The following is a 19,039-nucleotide window of genomic DNA, read 5'->3' on the forward strand; positions in this document are numbered from 1 at the left end:
AGACTGTTATTTCTACCAATATTCTTCTGACCAAATTTAATGGAATGTGATTTCTAATATTTTTTCTGTGTCTCCAACTCTTGAGTTTCTAGGCAAATGGATTGGTGTAGGTAATAACTTCTTAAGGCAGCCGATTGAGCAGATACCAGCAGTACAGGTTTGCGGTTTTGAAAAATATACTACTGTCTCTTAAATTTTTTACTATATAACTGATATGTTCCTTTTAAACATGAGTTATAATTCTATTATGTCCAGGACCGTATTGCTCATAATTGACAGCAGAAGGTGTATTTTACCATCACAATTATTAGCAGAAAATCCACTGGGGTGGGGATATTTTTCACATTTAGGGTTCTGTGATGCTGCATGCTCACAGCTGCATGCCATAAATTTACAGACTGGAAGTTCTTATCAGCTTCTATGACGCAGGGGGGCCTCTCACTAGCAGGCACAGCGGTGATCTGGGTGAGACGTCTTGTTTCCTATTCATTGCAGAGATACACTTTTTAGGTTAAACGGATCTGTTAGGCTATTTCTTGATAACTCATGAGTATTGAGATTTTTCTATTGTACAATATAACTGTTGCATGCTAAAACTTATCAGATTTTCACCAGACTTTGCCGTTACCAGGTGTTTTATTCAGGTAAAACCCAATATTTCATCAGTATGTAAGTACCTTGGAACATTCAACATTCTCATATCATCAACTTGCTGTGAGCACATTAGTTTACAATCATTATTTCAATGGGTACACTGATCTTACACAACTTTTGGAGGACTTCTTGCAGATCTGTGGGATTATGAAATTGCATTAAGTTTTGATCTGAATCCAGGATATAGGGCAGTGTTTTTCATACTTCAATTCAGATAATTATTTGCAGTTAACTGATTCCCTGTGATGACTAAAACCAATTCTTTGTTAATGTTTTGTAACAAAATTAATTTTGTTCCAAGCAGAGGGATATGACATAAACATTTATATGATAACACTGTATCTTAAAGTTATTTAGATCTTAAACTTTATATCAACCCTTGGCACAAGTAATTCGGAGGAAGGATTCTTGTGCAGGACACCACGGAGATATGTAACTGCATTGTAAATCAGATAACGGTTGTTTAAACAAAAAGAAACCCCCACAAAAGACCTTACCCATGGCTCTCCGGAAGGTTTGTTAAGTGACTCCCAAAACAGAAATATAAATTAGATTTAATGGGCGGAGTGTCAGACACCACGTATCTGCTACAGATAGATTATATGAGGGGGTTCTTGGATAAAGGCTTAAACAGTTTAAGCAGGACAATAAAGTGAATGTTAAATTAAACAGAAAAACTACATAAACTACAAAAAACTGGATAAAACAGAGATAAACAGAGGGTATCTTAATGCATATTTAATTTACTTTAAAATCATTGGTGTGTCAGGTAGGTTAGTTAAGGATTCAAAGCCACATATATCTGTTGCAGTAAACTGGATCAGGATTTGTAACAACTGGATAAAATGATAGGTGAACAAAATGAGGGTTTGCTTTCCTTCTCAGATTAAAAATAGGAACTTTTTCGCAGCATACACATCTGAGTATGGAGGAAATGGTACAGAAGTAAGGTGTGGTGACTGCTGAAAGGTTTTGTGTGGAGTGGTGTGCTGAATGGTAATCTTTAATCTTTAATCCAGAGAGCATTCTGACATTCTTACAGGAAAATGTACTTTGATTTCAAACTAAATTAACTAATTTTAGATTCCACAGACATGGCGATTCCCACCGGAGGTATAAAGTTTTTGTGCAGGCATTCTTTTGCAGGACAATCAGAGGCCCAGCGTCAGGAAAGAGGAATTGCAATAAAATGTCTCATTAACTATTACATTTCTAAAATAGGTTTCTCATAGGCTGGAGAGGGAACAATGGAAGATGTGAAGTGTGTTTCTTGTGGGAGTGTTCAGTTAATTTCATTACAGGATATGTTTCCATATGACTGAAAGGAGCTTTTCGGGACCGAAGTCAACCTCCGGAATTACAGGTAGCACACAACATTTGATATCTAAACGGTTGTTGTGTAAGTTTCAGGAGACATAAAAGTAGGAGAAATGTGAAGGGAGTCCACCGACCCCTGACCTCGAAGGATGCGCGCTGAGGTCATCACAGACAGATGTGGTGGGCCAGAGGTCAGGGGCCAATCTGATTCCAGAGCCGTGTGTACCAGCCAAACTGAAGTTCCAGGAAAGATCACCGGAACAACTTATCTCGCAGAGCCACCCACGGAAGGGGCAGCTGGAATTTTATTTTGTTTTCGTTTTTTATTTTTAATAAAGATTAACATATAGTTCTGTGGAGACCGCGGTTGGAACACTGGCTCTTTAAACCATCTTCTTTAAAGGCGAGAAGAAGACATCTCCGAGATGCAAGACATCATGACAACAATTGAATGCATTGTGTAAAAGAGAAAAAAGAAAATGAGAGTTTTTGTAATCACTGCATATGTCTTATAAGTTCCATATTCATAAGGTGTTCAATATTAGTATTGTTAGACTCTTGGTTTTGCATTACATGAAAATCTGTTTTTTTTTTATTCTGTGGTTTGATCTGAGTGTAGTGCTTTCATGGGTTATCTTTTTTTTTAAGAAGACATTTTGTTAATCTAGGTTAGGACTCTTAAAGTCAGATTTAGATCATATAATAGTTTCTGGTAGTTGCACATTTATCTTAGCCTTGCACCTCTCGAATAAAGGTGCTTACTTTTCTTAATTCTAGTAGGTTAGAGATTCAGATAGGTTTAGTAGCTTTTTAGCTTATACTTGGGTTATTTTACATTTAAGGGGAACATTTGAACTTCATTTGATTTCATGAGTCGCCAACAGAGGGGTCAGTGGGTTACAATATTACATCTTATCATTTACATTTTGTTTAAGGGTTTCAAGACATAGACTTAGTTTAGCCTAGTTATTGGTTTGATCTTTGAGGGATCAAAACAGAGGGGTTGTTAAGAATTAAAAATATATCTTAGTTGGGGTTACTGAGTAAAGCAGAGTGGGGTCTGTCCCTTCCTGCTCCAGCGTAAGATAAACATGGAGTTTTATTGTCCTGAGGGGGTGGTCAGAAGGAGAGGGGGTCAGTCATCCTCCCACTGAGCCATGCAGGAGGAGTTTAAAGTTGATAAAAGGAATGTCTTGGTAAAACTTACTTCAGACAGACAGACTTCTCGACCGCGCGGTGAAAGATCTCGATTGGTAATGTAACTCTGTCTCCATATTTAATTTCTATTAATTAAATATGTATTTAAACCATTCTACCTCTGATCAATGATTCCTAATTTATTGTCAAATCTTAAACCGGGGTAAAAATGGGCCTTTAGTAGCGAAGCAGGATTAGGCCAATAATACATAAATCACACTTCTTACCTGGCTCTGGATAGGCATCATTCCTCTGCATTTTTGTTCCTAGACCTGTTCCTGACTCATCCTCAGTGTTAAAAAAATATTTACTCATAAAACCCCTCAAGCCTTTGGTGTCATCTGCTCTCCTTCTCTTTTCTGTGCACCTGTGATACTTAGTTTGCAGCGGAACGAACTTAAAAAGTTGCAGCCAGCTGTTGTCCTAACGGTCAAACCATTTTATGTTGGGGTGGGAGGAGTTCTAATGGCCTTTTATTTAAAGAAAACATATTACATATACCTAATGCAGATATATATGTATATATTTAGTTACTCTACTATTAAATATTTTTCACATAAATATTTTCTGAAAAATTACTTCTGCCTGTATTTTAATGGTCAGAGTGTCAGTTTTGCCCCCCCCCCCCTGTCCTGTTGACTGACCCGTTTGTCCCCCCTGTCAACGGGTGTGCCTGCATGTATCATTTAGTTAAGAAAATTTGGACTCTCTGCTATTAGATGCTTTACCTATGCCACAAGGGTAATTTAACCTCATTTACTACTGAACCAGCTTCTTATCCTGTTGGTGGTGATGAACAAGCCCAGGCAAGTCCCGACTTTGTCGCAGTCAATCAGTAGGTGGGATCAAAACACTTGCATGCGTGCCTCTCTCTCTCTCTCTCTCTCTCTCTCTCTCTCTCTCTCTCTCTCTCTCTCTCTCTCTCTCTCTCTCTCTCTCTCTCTCTCTCTCGTTTTTTTTGTAACGAGCAACTAAACCAAACATTGAAAATGTATCGGAGTACAAGTATGCAATTAAGTTTGAAAATATGTGATGTAAAAATAAAAGTTGTCAAAAAATGTTATACTCAAGGAAAGTATAAAGTACTCCAAAAATATACTTAAGTACAGTAGTGAAGTATTTAAGTATTTTTACTTACTTACTATACAACACTGAGCCGAAGTACCTAAAGAGAACCCACGCATGGGAAGGGAAAACATGCAAACTCCATGCAGAAGGATTTGAAGCTCCTTGCTGCATTAAATGTTGCTACCAACTTCACTACTGTGCAACCTAACATGGGAGCCAGGTGTGTCTCTTCAGAGGAATGCTAAACAGCTGAACTAGATACAAAGGGAAACAAGTCAAGGATAGGATCCTTACATCCATCCATCCATCCATCCATTTTCTTACTCGCTTTATCCCTCATGGGGTCGCGAGGGGTGCTGGTGCCTATCTCCAGCTGTCAATCGGCGAGAGGCGGGGTACACCTTGGACAGGTTGCCAGTCTGTTGCAGGGCAACCAATAACTACAAAAAGAAACTGGCACCAGGGGAAACCATTGAAAACCATTGAAACACCAAACCAGATTTGTGACTTCTTGGACCTGTCTCTCAACCACGTACAGAGTACAGAGACAACTTTTACTAGCAGAGACATGGGTGTGCCACGGGCTCCCCAGTGTCACCCATTGTGGCCAATTTGTACACGGACGAGGTGGAGAGCAGGGCAAATCAGTGCTTACTAAGGAACACCACCAACTCACTGGTTTAGATACGTGGATGACACCTGGGTCAAAATCCAAACCGAAGACGTTGAGGCATTCACCAACCACATCAACTGGTGGACAGCAACATCAGGTTTACCAGAGTGGATGCCAAGAACAACATGCTGCCTTTTCTGGATTGTGCGGTACACTTTAAGGAAGATGGGAGTCTCAAAACTGAGGTATACCGGAAGCCCACACACACAGACCATTATCTGCATTTTTATTCACATCACTCACCGGAGCACAAACTCTGTTATCAGAACTCTGAGTTACTGGGCTGACAACATTCCCTGTGCCACATACGTGCAGTCGAGCCATGAGGGAAAATCGAGACTGAGTAGTAAGAAAAGAAACTTGCTATGAAGCCAAGCTACACCAGACTTATCTTCCTCTTTGCCCGTGGACCCTCGAGGAGAGAGTCCACGCTGGGGAGACCAGCCACAGATGCAGGCCGCTAAGGGCTCAAAGACTCACAAGAATCTGCCGCGTCGACCAAGCTGAGTAAAGTCTGCTTTCTGTGAAACTAACATCATAATCATTTCAGTGGTGGTCTGTGCAGGAGAAAGCTGAAAGCCAAGCCACTATCCAGCAGGAGTGCAGAGACCCCATGTTGTGACCCCCCCTTTGCAGGACTGAGACCCGCATGAAGGACCCCAGAGCCACCTCCTAACATCCACGTGTCGTGCTAGCTGCATAGCTGCCTGCCCGCTGCTGAGATAACCAGCCGTCCCTTGGAGTAATTCACTTGCAAATCACTAATTGATTTTAAATCATCTCATATCCATCCATCCATCCATTTTCCTACACGCTTATCCCTACTGCGGTCACGAGGGGTGCTGGTGCCTATCTCCAGATGTCAATGGGCGAGAGGCCGGGTACACCCTGGTCAGGTCGCCAGTCTGTCGCAGGGCAACACAGAGACAAACAACCATTGTCGCACACACTCACACATAAGGAGAATTTAGAGAGGCCAATTAACCTAATAGTCATGTTTTTGGACTGTGGGAGGAAGCCGGAGTACCCGGAGAAAACCCACGCATGCACAGGGAGAACATGCAAACTTCATGCAGAAAGAGCCAGGGTCAAACTCGGACCTAGAACCTTCTTGCTACAGTGCTACCCACTGCGTCACTGTGCAGCCCCTCATCTCATATATATATATGAGATAAAGTTAAAATGATTACTTTGAATTATAGTCAGATATTTGACTATTAAAGTCATAATTTTGAATCTCAACTTATAATGATGTTCATAGTCACAATTCTTACTTTCAAGGTCATGATTGTAAGATTCAAAGTAATAATTATAGGAAATTGATGATGATAGGAAATTCATGATATCGAATCCCCAACTGACCCCAGATAACGTCTCTGCAGGAAGTGCTGATGTTTTTCTGCTGGCACCTGACTGAAACAAACTGTGAGGCAATCAATAGACAGTCAGACGTCAGACATTTCACTTTGAATCTATCAACTCATCTGGTTTCCACTTGTGATCAAACCAGCTCCTTCAGCTGCAGAGGCAGCAAACATTCGTTCCTGGTCCCGCCTGATGATCACCCCTCCCACCCACCAGCTGTCACATAGGTACCAGCCCTGTTCCAGTTCACCCAGCCCAGGAGACACAGAGGAGGAGAGCTGAGCTGGAAGCCGTTACCATCAGTAAAAAAAAAAAAAAAAAAAAAAAAAAACTCAAGGTAGGAATCGATTGTATGTATGAATGTATGTATATATATATATATATATATATATATATATATATATATATATATATATATATAGAGAGAGAGAGAGAGAGAGAGAGAGAGAGAGAGAGGCTTGTATTCTGTATGTATTGGGGTTGTATGATTTTTCAAGTGGATAATTAACTAAAATGAACATCTTATAACTTGAAGGGGTTTTAAGTTTTAATGCAGAAACAGTCTATGTGAGACTCTATCTGATAGAATATGCCCTCCCATAAAGATCAGAGTGTAAAGCAGATCAGTTCAAGCAGTCAACTCCCACAGATTATGAGGTTTCTCATAACGTATGTATCTGAAATAGGGACAGACTGTGTTTTTTAAAGGAGATGTACAGTTTTCCCTTTTTGAACAGATGAAATTTTTTTCCAGGACACGGCAGCATTGCAGACATTCAATAACAGCTAATGAGGAGGAGTAAAGAGGCACGGTGAATTTGAAATATGTTTATCATTTCCTGTTAAACTTTTTATTTTTTTTAATTTTAATGGTTTAGGAAAATATATTTTCAAGACATAAATTTGCAGATTATTATTATATCTTACTTTTACTTGCTCTTATGTTGTCTTCATTTACATTTGTGAAGAATGAAAGTAAAATTACATTGTTGAAAGAATTTTTCTTCTGATAACAGATGGCTCTCACTACAGAACCAGGATAACCGGTGTGTCATGAACACCCCTCAGGGAAGATAAAGGAGATCCATAATTTTATTTCCATGCTTCATCCCCAGTGCTGGGGGTTGGGGGACTAATTTTCAGTCCTGAATTTTAATTTTCAGGCCACTTTAGATAAGGACCTATGATTATTAAAATCATCTAATTATAACCTTACATATTAAGTCTATAAAAGTGTGTGTAGAAAATGTTACTTTAGTCTCTCTGGGAGCTGCACAGATATCTTTCTATTCTTTTTGGATCATTGCTACATAATTGATCTGCTGGGGTTCTTTTCCTGAATAATGTGGCGTTTCTGTTATAGACTTTCGTAGTAATAAAACGACTCTTAAAACAGAAACTATATTTTACCATATTTATTCTAAAAGGCAGAGGGACATTTACAGCTTCAGTACTGGACTCTCATAAACGACAACGCCACGGGCAGATTTCCGGTTGTCAGAGAACCCTGTTCATTACTCACACAGAAATTAAGTACGATCAGTTGTGATCAATTGCTGATGGTAAAAATAAATGTAAAACCTCAAGGTGCTAAACAAAGAAATATTTATAAGCAGAGATCCAAAACACATTCTTGTGTATTATAATTTCACTGGTTTGGAAATTATATTTTTGACATTTAAACTTCCCTGTTCAATCAGCATCCTTATGGATAAGAAAAGGTAAACTGTAAAAGGTCACATTATATCCTCCTTAATTTTAATGCTTACGTTTTTAGGCATTTACTTTTCAAAAAGGGAACTAAAAGTAAGCAAAACCTTCTTGAAATTATTGTATTTTTCCTTCATTTTATCAGGTAAGTAAGATTATCTGCCAATGGAATGAGCATGTTACCCCTAAAATAAGATAATTAGATATATGTTCTTGAAATAAGATGACAGAGATAAGTTGTTCCAATTTTACTGTAAGTACAAAAGTATTATTCTTATTATTCTCTCCAGACTGCACCAAGTCCTGGGTCAGGCGTCATGCTCTCTTCTCTTCAGCTTAGATGTTCTCAAGGATTTATCTCTAGGAGCTGACAGTCATGGAGGAAGGTTTACTTTCTGTGTTTATATTATCCTGCTAAAAGACCCAATTATGACCCAATTTCAGTGTTGTGGCCCAGTCCATAAGATCTTTTTATCAATGTCCTGGTATTTCACAGTTCATGGGGCTAAGTACTCAGACAGAGTCCCTGGGGCATTTTGGATTGGGGGAAAGAATACATGAGGCTCTAAATCACAAATTTCTAACTCCTCCTATTTGCATTGTCTTTCTTTTTTGTAGGATATATGCTTCCCTGCACCAAAAAGGACAAAAACAGGCTGATAACAACCCCATAATTTAATGCTTAACTTCAGGTATGGCGATGGGTCCCTGCTGCAGCGTTAATCTCAACACCATAATTGCACTAGTGATCCTGCAGGGGGCAGCAGTGGTCCTCTTCTACGAGTGGTATGCCAGTATCAGCCCCCGTCACTCTGCTTCCCCTGACGGAAAGGTTCACGTGTTGCTGCTGTCATCGTGGCGGTCGGGTTCGTCCTTCCTGGGTCAGGTTTTCAGTCAGCACCCGTCTGTTTTCTATCTTATGGAGCCAGCTTGGCACGTGTGGACAAAAAATCCAAAATCTAGTGCAGGCGCTCTCCGGGTGGCTGTGAGGGATCTGCTGTGGAGTTTATACAAGTGTGACTACTCGCTGATGAAGTCTTATCAACCAGAAAACCCTTCTCTGTCCAACTTGTTCATGTGGACTCAGAGTCGGGCACTTTGCTCGCCACCGGCCTGTCCCGTCAAGTCAGCCAACGAGAGTCATTGCCGCCAAATGTGTCACAGTCGAACCTTGAAGAAAGCAGAGGAGTCCTGCCAAACACACACCCACGTAGTTTTAAAAGAAACTCGTTTTTTTGAGCTGGAGTCCCTTTACCCCCTTCTGCAAGACCCCAACCTTGACCTCCGGGTGGTTCATCTCGTCCGGGACCCTCGGGCAGTGATACGGTCTAGGGAGGCCTCGGCCTATGGCTTAAACACAGGCAGCACTATAGTGCTGGAGCAGAGAAACGTGTCTGCTGCTGAGAGGCAGTATGAAGTCATACAAGAAGTCTGCCGCAGTCACCTGAACATTTATGAGAGGGGGATCTTCAACCCACCGCCGTTTCTGGAAGATCGCTACAAATTGGTCCGCTATGAAGATATAGTACGAAACCCAACAACAGAACTGAATGATATTTACGAGTTTGTAGGTTTACAGATGACCTCAGAGGTGGAGGAATGGATCCACAAGATGACCCACGGAAAAGGAAACGGCGGCTCGAATGGGGCTTTTCAAATTACCTCCAGAAATGCCACTAAAGTGTCCCAGGCTTGGCGCACCGTGCTGCAGCACAACACGGTCAAACGCATTCAGAAGGTGTGTAAAGGTGCCATGTTGCTGCTTGGCTACAGGACAGTTGACAGTGAAGAAGAGCAGAAAAGACTCGATATAGATCTGTTAGTTCCGGTGGAACCATAGATAGCTGAAAGAAACCTTAATGCAGGTTAAACCAAGTTATCAGCAACAAATGTCTAAGAGATTGAGCTCCTGCTGGGTTAATAAAAAATTTAATTCAGTTGTGAAAATAACAGAACAGTAACTATTCACTATTACTTACCTGTTTCTTTTTATTGTAGCTTTAACCCCTTATATAGAAAAAACCCTCCATTAATTGTGTCCAAAGTAAGAGCTTTACATTTTTTTTAAAAAAGTAGATAAACCTCAACAGCCAAATGCATTGAGAATATTGCAGATTCTTTTTCAAATAAAAATAAATAAAATAAAATGTACAATATCTGTCATTATTCTAGAGAAAGTGAGGGAAATTGAGGCTGTGTAAAATTAAATAAATAATAGCATTATTAATAATGTGTGCACTGGAGCTACATAATATATTGAATCATGATATTCTGAATCATGATATTAGTAGCTATATTATAATCTCAAAGACCTACTTAGATGCAATATTTGTGGGGATATTATTAAAGTGCTATACATGCAAATTCTGCATTATTTGTGGCCTCTTTAAACGACTTTGCCCGTCCTCAATGCTGATCTTTAGTGGCAGGGGACCTTGTGATGTAGAAAACAAGAAAAAATGCATTTGAAAGACAATAAACAAGCTATGAAAATGCTGGATAAACAGAATCATTTTATTTTAGAATGACTTAGTATAATTAGGTATCTTGGGAAAACGTGATTGAAAATCCTGGATGCTCTTGCCTAACCTGACTCAAGCCAGACGTATGTCGCTCCGCCTAGCTCCCCTCACATACATCTGGGACACCGCCATAGGAATTGCCTTTACTGAAGGCTGGGCCTTATCAAAAATTCTTGCATATGATAGGATAAGCCACTTGTCTGTCATCTTTATCGACGTGCTATTTCAACCACTCACACCGAAGCTAACCCGTGACGCTGATGAGAGCGACGCAGGAAAAAACAAAACTTTTTTTTTTAAATGTGTTTTGGCTCTAGTGACACGCGTTTTATTGACAGTGAGCTGACAGGAAGAGGGGGGAAGACAGGCGGCAAAGCGCCACGGGTCGGAGTCGATCCCGGGCCGACCGCGTTGAGGACTTGAGGCCTCCTAATATGGTTCGTGCTAACCGCTAACCGTAAAACAAAACTTGGCAAATCCGGTCGGGAGAAGGGCGAAAACATTGTTTCCAGATGTATGTGAGTGGAGCTAGGCGGAGCAACATGCGTCTGACTTGAGTCAGGTTAGCTCTTGCCCCTCCTAAACCGAATAATTTCATTAAACAAACTCAAAATTTGCTCACAAAATATCAAACTAGAGCAAACGATGGGATCCAATGTAAGAACAAATGTCCAGAAATATTAGAGGAAGCATTTTGAATCAATAAAAAAAGAGGTTGGTTACAAACCCAATGTCTTAATATATATTGATTAGTGATTATTACATATTGACAATTTATATGTTAATATTTACATATTAACAATCATCTTGTCCTATGTCATCAACTTGCGGATGAAAATTTATCTCTTTGGATAAATCTGTTTACATAACCTGGCCCCCGTTTTAATTAATCATTCTTATTTTTGAACACAACTGCATCAAGAAGACTAAAAACTTACTCGCAGCTTTGGGTTTTATTTCACTAACAATGACACATAATAGCTTCAAACTGATGTATTCACAACAGCAGATTCTCTGTTTGGAAACAATTGACATTCTGGCGCCACCTGCCGGTGGATGTTTAAACAATGGGGTTCAAATTTAAATAAATATCCTTATAATATCCATCAACAAGCAGCAGCTATTATAATAGTACCTGTGGCTGAAGCAGGACTAAAAGGGATTGAAAATTACAATTAAATATTAAAAAACATCATGTCATTAATAAAGATAACAGGCCTGCTTGATATTATGAGAAAGTATGTATAAATATACGATTATTTTTTATTTATTTTTTTTGAGCCCCGCAGCAAATACTGGGCCTTTAGTATCTTGTGACTCCAGGAGGCACCGTTTGCACTGAGGTTATCACAAGGTGTAAAGACAACACGTTGGGGCTTAAAAGCTGCTTTAATGGTCTTCTGGTCAAATTTGAAGATGAAAAACAAAAACAAAAAAACAATCCCAGACAAAGAAATATTCGTTTTTAACTAATTGAGTTCTGCACAAACATGACCATCTTGGGATGAACTCCTCAGGTCTTCAGAGAGCTGCAAACAAGATGAGGCAGCGTTTAGTTTCTATACTCCTCAGCTCTAAATTAAATGTCATAAAAAACTGAGATGTGCAGAAATCGTTGGTTCTTTTAAATAAGGACTGCTGCTGCTATTTTTGCAGCAGCAGTTTTTAGATAAGAGAATCTGACTAATGAAGCATTTGTTTGAAGTGTGAGATGGAAGAGTAGATGTGGACGGGGTATAAGCTAATTCTGAATGCAATATCTGTATTTTATCATCTGTTTTATTAACTTATGCTTTTGCACTTACGCTTTGTTGTTTTCTTTTTGCCTTTCTATTAAAGTGTCTGGTGAAGCCCTTTTGTTTGCATCGTGTATGGATAGGGTTGAAGAAATAATCTTCCCTTGCTTGGCCTAGTCAAAGTCTAGATTTGACTTTAGCCAAGACGCTGTGGCAGGACATTAAACAAGCTGGTAATGTGTGAAAACTTCGCAGTGTGGCTTAATTAAACAAATCTTCAACCAAAAATGGAGAAATGTTTCTCCACAATAATGGAAAAGACCCACTGCCAGTTATCAGATGCAGTTGTTGGTGCAACTAGTCATCTGGTTTATGAGGTAATTGTTTTTTTTTTTTGTTTTGTTTTGTTGTTTTTTTTTTTCAAACAGGACCAGGTTTTTCTCTTTATAAATGAAATCATCAATACTTTTTATGTGCTTAAAATTTTGCAGTGTAAATTGTTGGGAACAAATCTACTTGTCGAACACTTTGCACAGAAAAAATTATCTAATCAGGATTAGTGTTGCTCCTAAAATAAACACTACATTTTTGTTTTAAGAAAAAGATACTTCAAGAACCAAAACAGGCATGTAAATGGTTTAACGATTTCAGAAGATCTGTGTGGTATTTAATGATGTTATATGATATTTCATATAAATGTAAGGCAAGGATTAAGGCTAATCATAGCATTCAAAAAAATTATGGAAAAGAAACATTTTGATACAGAAATATTTTTATTGCAACCTTTAATGGAGCATTTTTGGGTCCAAAACAAACATTCGGTTATTCAAAAATTGACTGATTGATTGATTGACCTTAAACCTCTCAAAAAACAAGCAGAGCCTCCAAGCTCTGGTGACAGTAGTGACGGAGCTGGGAGTTTGTCCTGCAACTGATGGATTGCTGGTTCAAATCCCTGCTCTGACTGTCTCTGTTGTTGTGTCCTTGGGCAGGACATTTCGTAATTAGATCCCAATTGTTCCAACAAACCTTATTTCCTCATCAGCATTCAGCTCTGCAGGCCAGGTAGCGAGCCCTGCAACTGATTCAGGCACGTCAGAGAAGAAATGCATCTAAAAGTTGCAGGATGGTGGCTTTCAAGGACTGGGGTTGGGAACCCCTGGAAGGTGCTTCTGTGGAGCTCTGGTAGAGTCTCACCAACTTCAGATGTCCACTGAGGAAACCTGCATTCTGCAAGCAAAGTGCTCTGCTAGGAATATGAGTTTCAAATGTACAACAGACAATTTTCTACATATCCAATAACAGAGAGAAAGAGAAGCTAAAACTGGAGAAAATGGCGTCTGTTCTGGTGATTTTAAAAAAAAAGAAGTAATTTTTTACACATCCTGATTGACCAAGAACCAGTTTGGTTACCTTAAATAAAATTACTTGTTTTTTCAAATGTACAAAAAGTTCTAACATTTAAACAGGGGTTGTGAGGTGACTCCTTTAGATTTAAATAAACAGCACCAAAACAAGTGGCTCTAAAATGCACCCCAGAACAGGTGTAAAACGAGATAACACTGGGTCAAATTAACAACGGATTAAGACCGAAGGATTGCAGTTGTACTTAAAGGAGCTATAAGTAATACTGACACCTTGTGGCTCAAATCGGTACAACAGCTTGCCAATCACAACAATTTAAAATGCCATTTTTAAATGATCCACTATTATATATTTACACACACAGGATGGGTATTTGATGTTTTATTCTGTTCAACTTCTGGTCAGTTTCTCTTACTGGCGTCTATGTCAGCAGGCTGCTGCTCTTTTGCCAACATAAAATACTAAATGCTGCGCTCTGTTTTGGGAAACCTGGGAACTCTCATACGATTGGCTCAGGAACCAGGAAGTAAACACGAGCTACACTCTGCACCGAAGTCGTTCTGTACCAAACCTCTAGGTTTGAAAGGAGAAAAATGTGACTAAAGACATTGTTGATGGAGAGGACCGATTGTTTATAGAGTTACTTCCATCCTGGGTGACAAATGAGAATAATTTAGGGTGATTTTACAGTAAATATCTTACTTATAGCTCCTTTAATACAGACCACAACTGACTGATTCTAATGTGAAAAGGAAGGATTTAAAAGCATGACATGTGCCCTTTTAAAGTGCAATTAAAACTTTCTTGAAAGGTGGAGAATTTATCTTCACATTAATTAATTTCATTGATGAGCCATAGTAGCTGGGGAGGCTGTTTAGTTTAGGACGTTAAAGTTATTTAGAGTGGCTGACAGGCCACTGCTCCGTGCATTTGACTAAATAATCTGTGGGTTTGTTGTGACAACATGACCTGAATGTGTCATGCAATACTCCTGAGCTGAAAAACGTATTCAAATGAGGCTCATGCAAAGCAGACTGCTGGTGTGCTTTGAATAAGCTAACATTTCTAGGTGTCAGAAATACGTAGATGCTTTGGTGGTAAAAACCTGATTGGTCTATAAAGAGTCTCTGGGGCGTCTGGAGGCAAAACTGGGAGGATCTCTTGGCGATAATCCAAAGTTCATGTTTTAGATAGATCCCAGCTGAACTCTTTCGGCCTCAGCAGATCTATTTCGAGTCTCCTCTGCTCCTCTTCCCTGTCTACTGTCCTGTAGCCGAGCAGCGACATGGCTGCTTTGCACACCTCCTGGACGCGTTTCACCTTGTTGTGCTGCAGCACGGTGCGCCAGGCCTGAGAGACCTCGCTGGCGTTCCTGGAGGTGATCTGAAAAGCCTCCTTATCCGTCCCTGTCCCCTTTCCGTGGGTCACTCCGTAGATCCATTCCTCTACTTTTTTGGTCATCTGTAATCCTACAAACTCGTAAAAGTTGTTCACCTCCTTCAGCGGGTCGCGTGCCACGTCCTCATAGCGAATCCGTTTGTAGCGGCCTTTGAGAAACGGAGGGGGTTCCCGTACGGCTCTGTCGTTGATCCGGACGTGGCTCTGGCAGATCTTCTCCATCACCTCATAATTCACCTCGGCTGCTGGCACGTTTCGGTGCTCCAGGACGATGGCGTTATCTCTCCGAAGGACTTTGGCTGATTTCTCTCTCGACCGCATGACGGCCCGCGGGTCTCGAACAAGGTGAACGATGCGCAGGTCCAGGCTCGGGTCTTGCAGAAGGGGATAAAGGGATTCCAGCTCAAAAAATCGGGTTTCTTTGATCACGAGATGAGAGTGCGCACGACAGGTTTCTTCCACCTTCTTCAAGCCGCGAGCATCGCATTTCTGGCGGCACTGAATCCCGCTGGTCGCGTTAACGGGACAGGCCGGTGGCGAGCACAGCGCCCGACTGTGAGTCCACATAAACAAAGAGGACACGTTAGGTTTTTCGGGAAGGTAGGAGCCCATCACAGAGAAGTCGCACCGGTATATATGCCGTAAGAGCTCCCTCACTGCTAATCGATGAGCCCCCTCGCCAGATTTCCACTCCTTGGTCCACACGTGCCAGGCGGGCTCCGAGAGATAGAAAACAGACGGGTGCTGACTGAAAACCTGGCCCAGGAAGGAGGAACCTGATCGCCACGAAGACAGCAGCAAAATGTGAACTTTGGGGCCTCGGTGAGCAAAGCTGCAGGGGCCGATCTGAACGTACCAGCTGCTGAAGAACACCACAGCCACGCCATGCAGGACGACCAGGGGAATCAACGCTTTGGGGTTGAATCTGTACCGCCGACTCATTGCTGTGGATTATATTCAGGTTCCAGTTAATCTGGGTTTCCTCTATGGTCCAGAGGGACGTCTCTTCTGTGAACAAACAGAACAAGACGTAGAGTGAGAAACTGGTCATTTAGGCCGGCCAGCAAGTTTTTCCCCAATGCAAAGTTTTCTTTTTATGAATGTCGCGTTTCAGATCCAAGCATCTGCCCTCCAAAGCCTCTACCTCAGACCTGTGATGTTCTACATAATGCAACATTCTTTTACCTCCTGCAGGATACAGGTCTAGCAGTGGTACCCGAGTCCAATCCTCAAGAACTACTATCCTGCAACAATCAGATACATTTATGCTCCAACACACCTTGTTTCCTCATCAGCATTCAGCTCTGCAGGCCAGGTAACGAGCCCTGCAGCTGATTCAGGCATGTCAGAGAAGTAATACATCTAAAATTGGAGCCAATGCTTAACAGGAAGCATTAGCTTCCTGTTACATCAAGAATAGAATTTGAAATCCCTCTTCTCACGTATAAAGCCCTTAATAATCAAGCTCCATCATATATCAGAGCTCTGATTACCCCGTATGTTCCTAACAGAGCACTTCGCTCTCAGAATGCAGGTCTGCTGGTGGTTCCTAGAGTCTCTAAAAGTAGAATGGGAGGCAGATCCTTTAGCTATCAGGCTCCTCTCTTGTGGAACCAACTCCCAGTTTTGGTCCGTGAGGCAGACACCCCGTCTACTTTTAAGACTAATCTTAAAACTTTCCTTTTTGACAAAGCTTCTAGTCAGAGTGGCTCATGTTACCCTGAGCTACCTCTATAGTTATGCTGCTATAGGCTTAGGCTGCTGGAGGACATCAGGGTCTATTTCTCTCACTCTGCTGAGTTCTCCTACTGCTTTCCAATTTGCATTGTTTGTTGTCATTTCAACTTTTAACTTTGTGTTCTCTCTTGTTTTTTTTCATAGAAGGTTCACCTGGTCTGGCGTTCTGTTAGCTGTGATATCATCAGGGGAGGCAGATCTTCCACTATTACCATCTAACATAGAAAGTACTCCTGGGTCAATGTGAGCTTCTGAGCTTTCTGTGTCTCTGCTCTGTCTTCTCTAAGCCCCAGTGGGTCGAGGCAGATGAGCGTTCACACTGAGCCTGGTTCTGGTTCTGGTGGAGGTTTTCCTCCCTGTTAAAGGGGAGTTTTCCTCTCCACTGTCGCTTCATGCATGCTCAGTATGAGGGATTGCTGCAAAGCCATGGACAATGCAGACGACTGTCCACTGTGGCTCTACGGCAGGGATGGGCAACTTCCATGATAAAGAGGGCCACATTTTTTTCAGCACGACCATTGGAGGGCCACATGACCACGCACTTCAAATAATGTGAAAGACGCTACAAATTATTCTCAATAAGAACAAATTTTAGATGAATTTATATCTGTATGTGTACTGCACCAACATATAACTATTTTCTGTATATAAATGCATTTTAATATGTCCTTAAGCAAAAGACAAACCGTTTGCTTTAAAAAAAATTGCAAAAAAGGAATTTAAACTCCTCCATATCAATGCATTCAGGAGCATGGGAGATTTCAGATTTACAAGGAAAGAGAAATAATGTGTCTATCCAGAAACAGTGTGGGCTTTCTTACAATACTGAATGCTCTAAATTTGTATTTCTGTTATTTTTTGATTATGCACATCTGTTAGCTTTTTATTCTGAAAAATCTAATGTCCCATGCTCCTGAATGCACCATAGCTTTCTGACGCTCGTGAATGCATCACACTGGTCTGTGAACGCGGTGATGTGCAGATGCATGTCTGAACTTTATAATTATTATTAAATTATTATTGATCTATTCGCGGGCCGCACTGATTGATGACGAGGGCCGTGTGCGGCCCCCGGGCCGCCAGTTGCCCATCCCTGCTCTACGCTCTTTCAGGAGGAGTGAATGCTGCTTGGAGAGACTTTGAAGCAATCAACTGGTTCCCTTATATAATTTTTTGACCAATCTGTATAATATGATTGATTTTGACTTTGTAAAGTGCCTCGAGATGACATGCTATATAAATATAATTGAATTGTATTAAATTGAATTGAATTAAAAGTTGGAGGACGGTGGCTTTCAAGGACCTGAGACAGGAACCCCTGGTCTACAGGAAGGTGCTTCTGTGGAGCTCCGGTAGAGTCTCACCAACATCAGATGCCCACTGAGGAAACCAGTGCTCTGCTAGGAATATGTGGTACTATGAGTTTCTAATGTACAACAGAAAGGTTTCTACATATCCAATAACAGAGAGAAAGAGAAACTAAAACTGGTGATTTAAGATTTATTTGTTATTTTTTTAACCAGGAACCAGTGTGGTAACTTTGAATAAAATTACTTGGTTTTTCAAATGTATAAAAAGTTCTAACATTTAAACATCTAATCTTGATTTTAAATGCATAATTTAATGTTAGAATAATTTTAACAAACATGGTCATGCTAAAAATTAGGACCCTTAATGAAAGCCTGTTTGTTTGCCTGATATATTTTTACATTTCGATATTTAATATCCATTTTGACAATGCTGGCAAATTGAAGTATTTTAAATAAACAATGAAACCAGAAGAAAATATCTTTAGGATTTTTTACCCTAAGGTTCATTTAAAAAAAAAAATCACATTCTGGTGAGAAATAAATTAGGACACCCTCATGTTTAGTTCATGCTGCCACGGGTTAGCATGCCAAGGCCTGCCACCCAGCCTCCATCGACCCACATACTGTAGAAGGAGCATCCTGTAGCTTCTTCTGGCTGAAAGCAGGTCACAAGATGCTGAAAGACGGCCCCAAACACCCTCAAATGTCATCACAGGACTGCAAATTCTCACTTATACGGATCATGGCGGCAGAAAACAGACTTAAATCGGAGGCCACCGGACTTTCCATCAGTTCTTTGTGAAAACGTTTCTACACCTTTCCAGGAGTCTTTGTCAGGTCTGGTGGCTCAAACATGAGCAACCTGCAGTTGGAGCGCTGCTGTTTTTAAGGACATGGAGGCCCATTCTCCTATAGGCGCATTCTAGGTCAGATGCAAATCACACTGCAAAAAAGGACCTAAAAATGAGTAAAATGTTCTTAAAATGT

At 40.7% G+C, this 19,039-nt stretch overlaps 2 protein-coding genes across 2 annotated transcripts; one reads left to right on the top strand and one right to left on the bottom strand.

Annotated features, from left to right (window-relative positions):
- Positions 1-8,638: 8,638 nt before the first annotated feature.
- LOC105929746 (carbohydrate sulfotransferase 5-like) lies at positions 8,639-9,963 on the top strand. Its single transcript, XM_012867645.3, has one exon. It carries the CDS (start codon positions 8,679-8,681, stop codon positions 9,822-9,824), a length of 1,146 nt encoding a protein of 381 aa, XP_012723099.3. The 5' UTR covers positions 8,639-8,678; the 3' UTR covers positions 9,825-9,963.
- A 4,490-nt stretch (positions 9,964-14,453) lies between these two features.
- On the bottom strand, positions 14,454-15,947 carry LOC105929649 (carbohydrate sulfotransferase 5-like). Its single transcript, XM_012867501.3, has one exon. The coding sequence runs from the start codon at positions 15,945-15,947 to the stop codon at positions 14,787-14,789; it is 1,161 nt and encodes a 386-aa protein (XP_012722955.2). The 3' UTR covers positions 14,454-14,786.
- Positions 15,948-19,039: the final 3,092 nt, after the last annotated feature.

This window comes from Fundulus heteroclitus, chromosome 2 (assembly GCF_011125445.2).
Source record: "Fundulus heteroclitus isolate FHET01 chromosome 2, MU-UCD_Fhet_4.1, whole genome shotgun sequence".
NCBI classification, from domain to species: Eukaryota; Metazoa; Chordata; class Actinopteri; order Cyprinodontiformes; family Fundulidae; genus Fundulus; species Fundulus heteroclitus.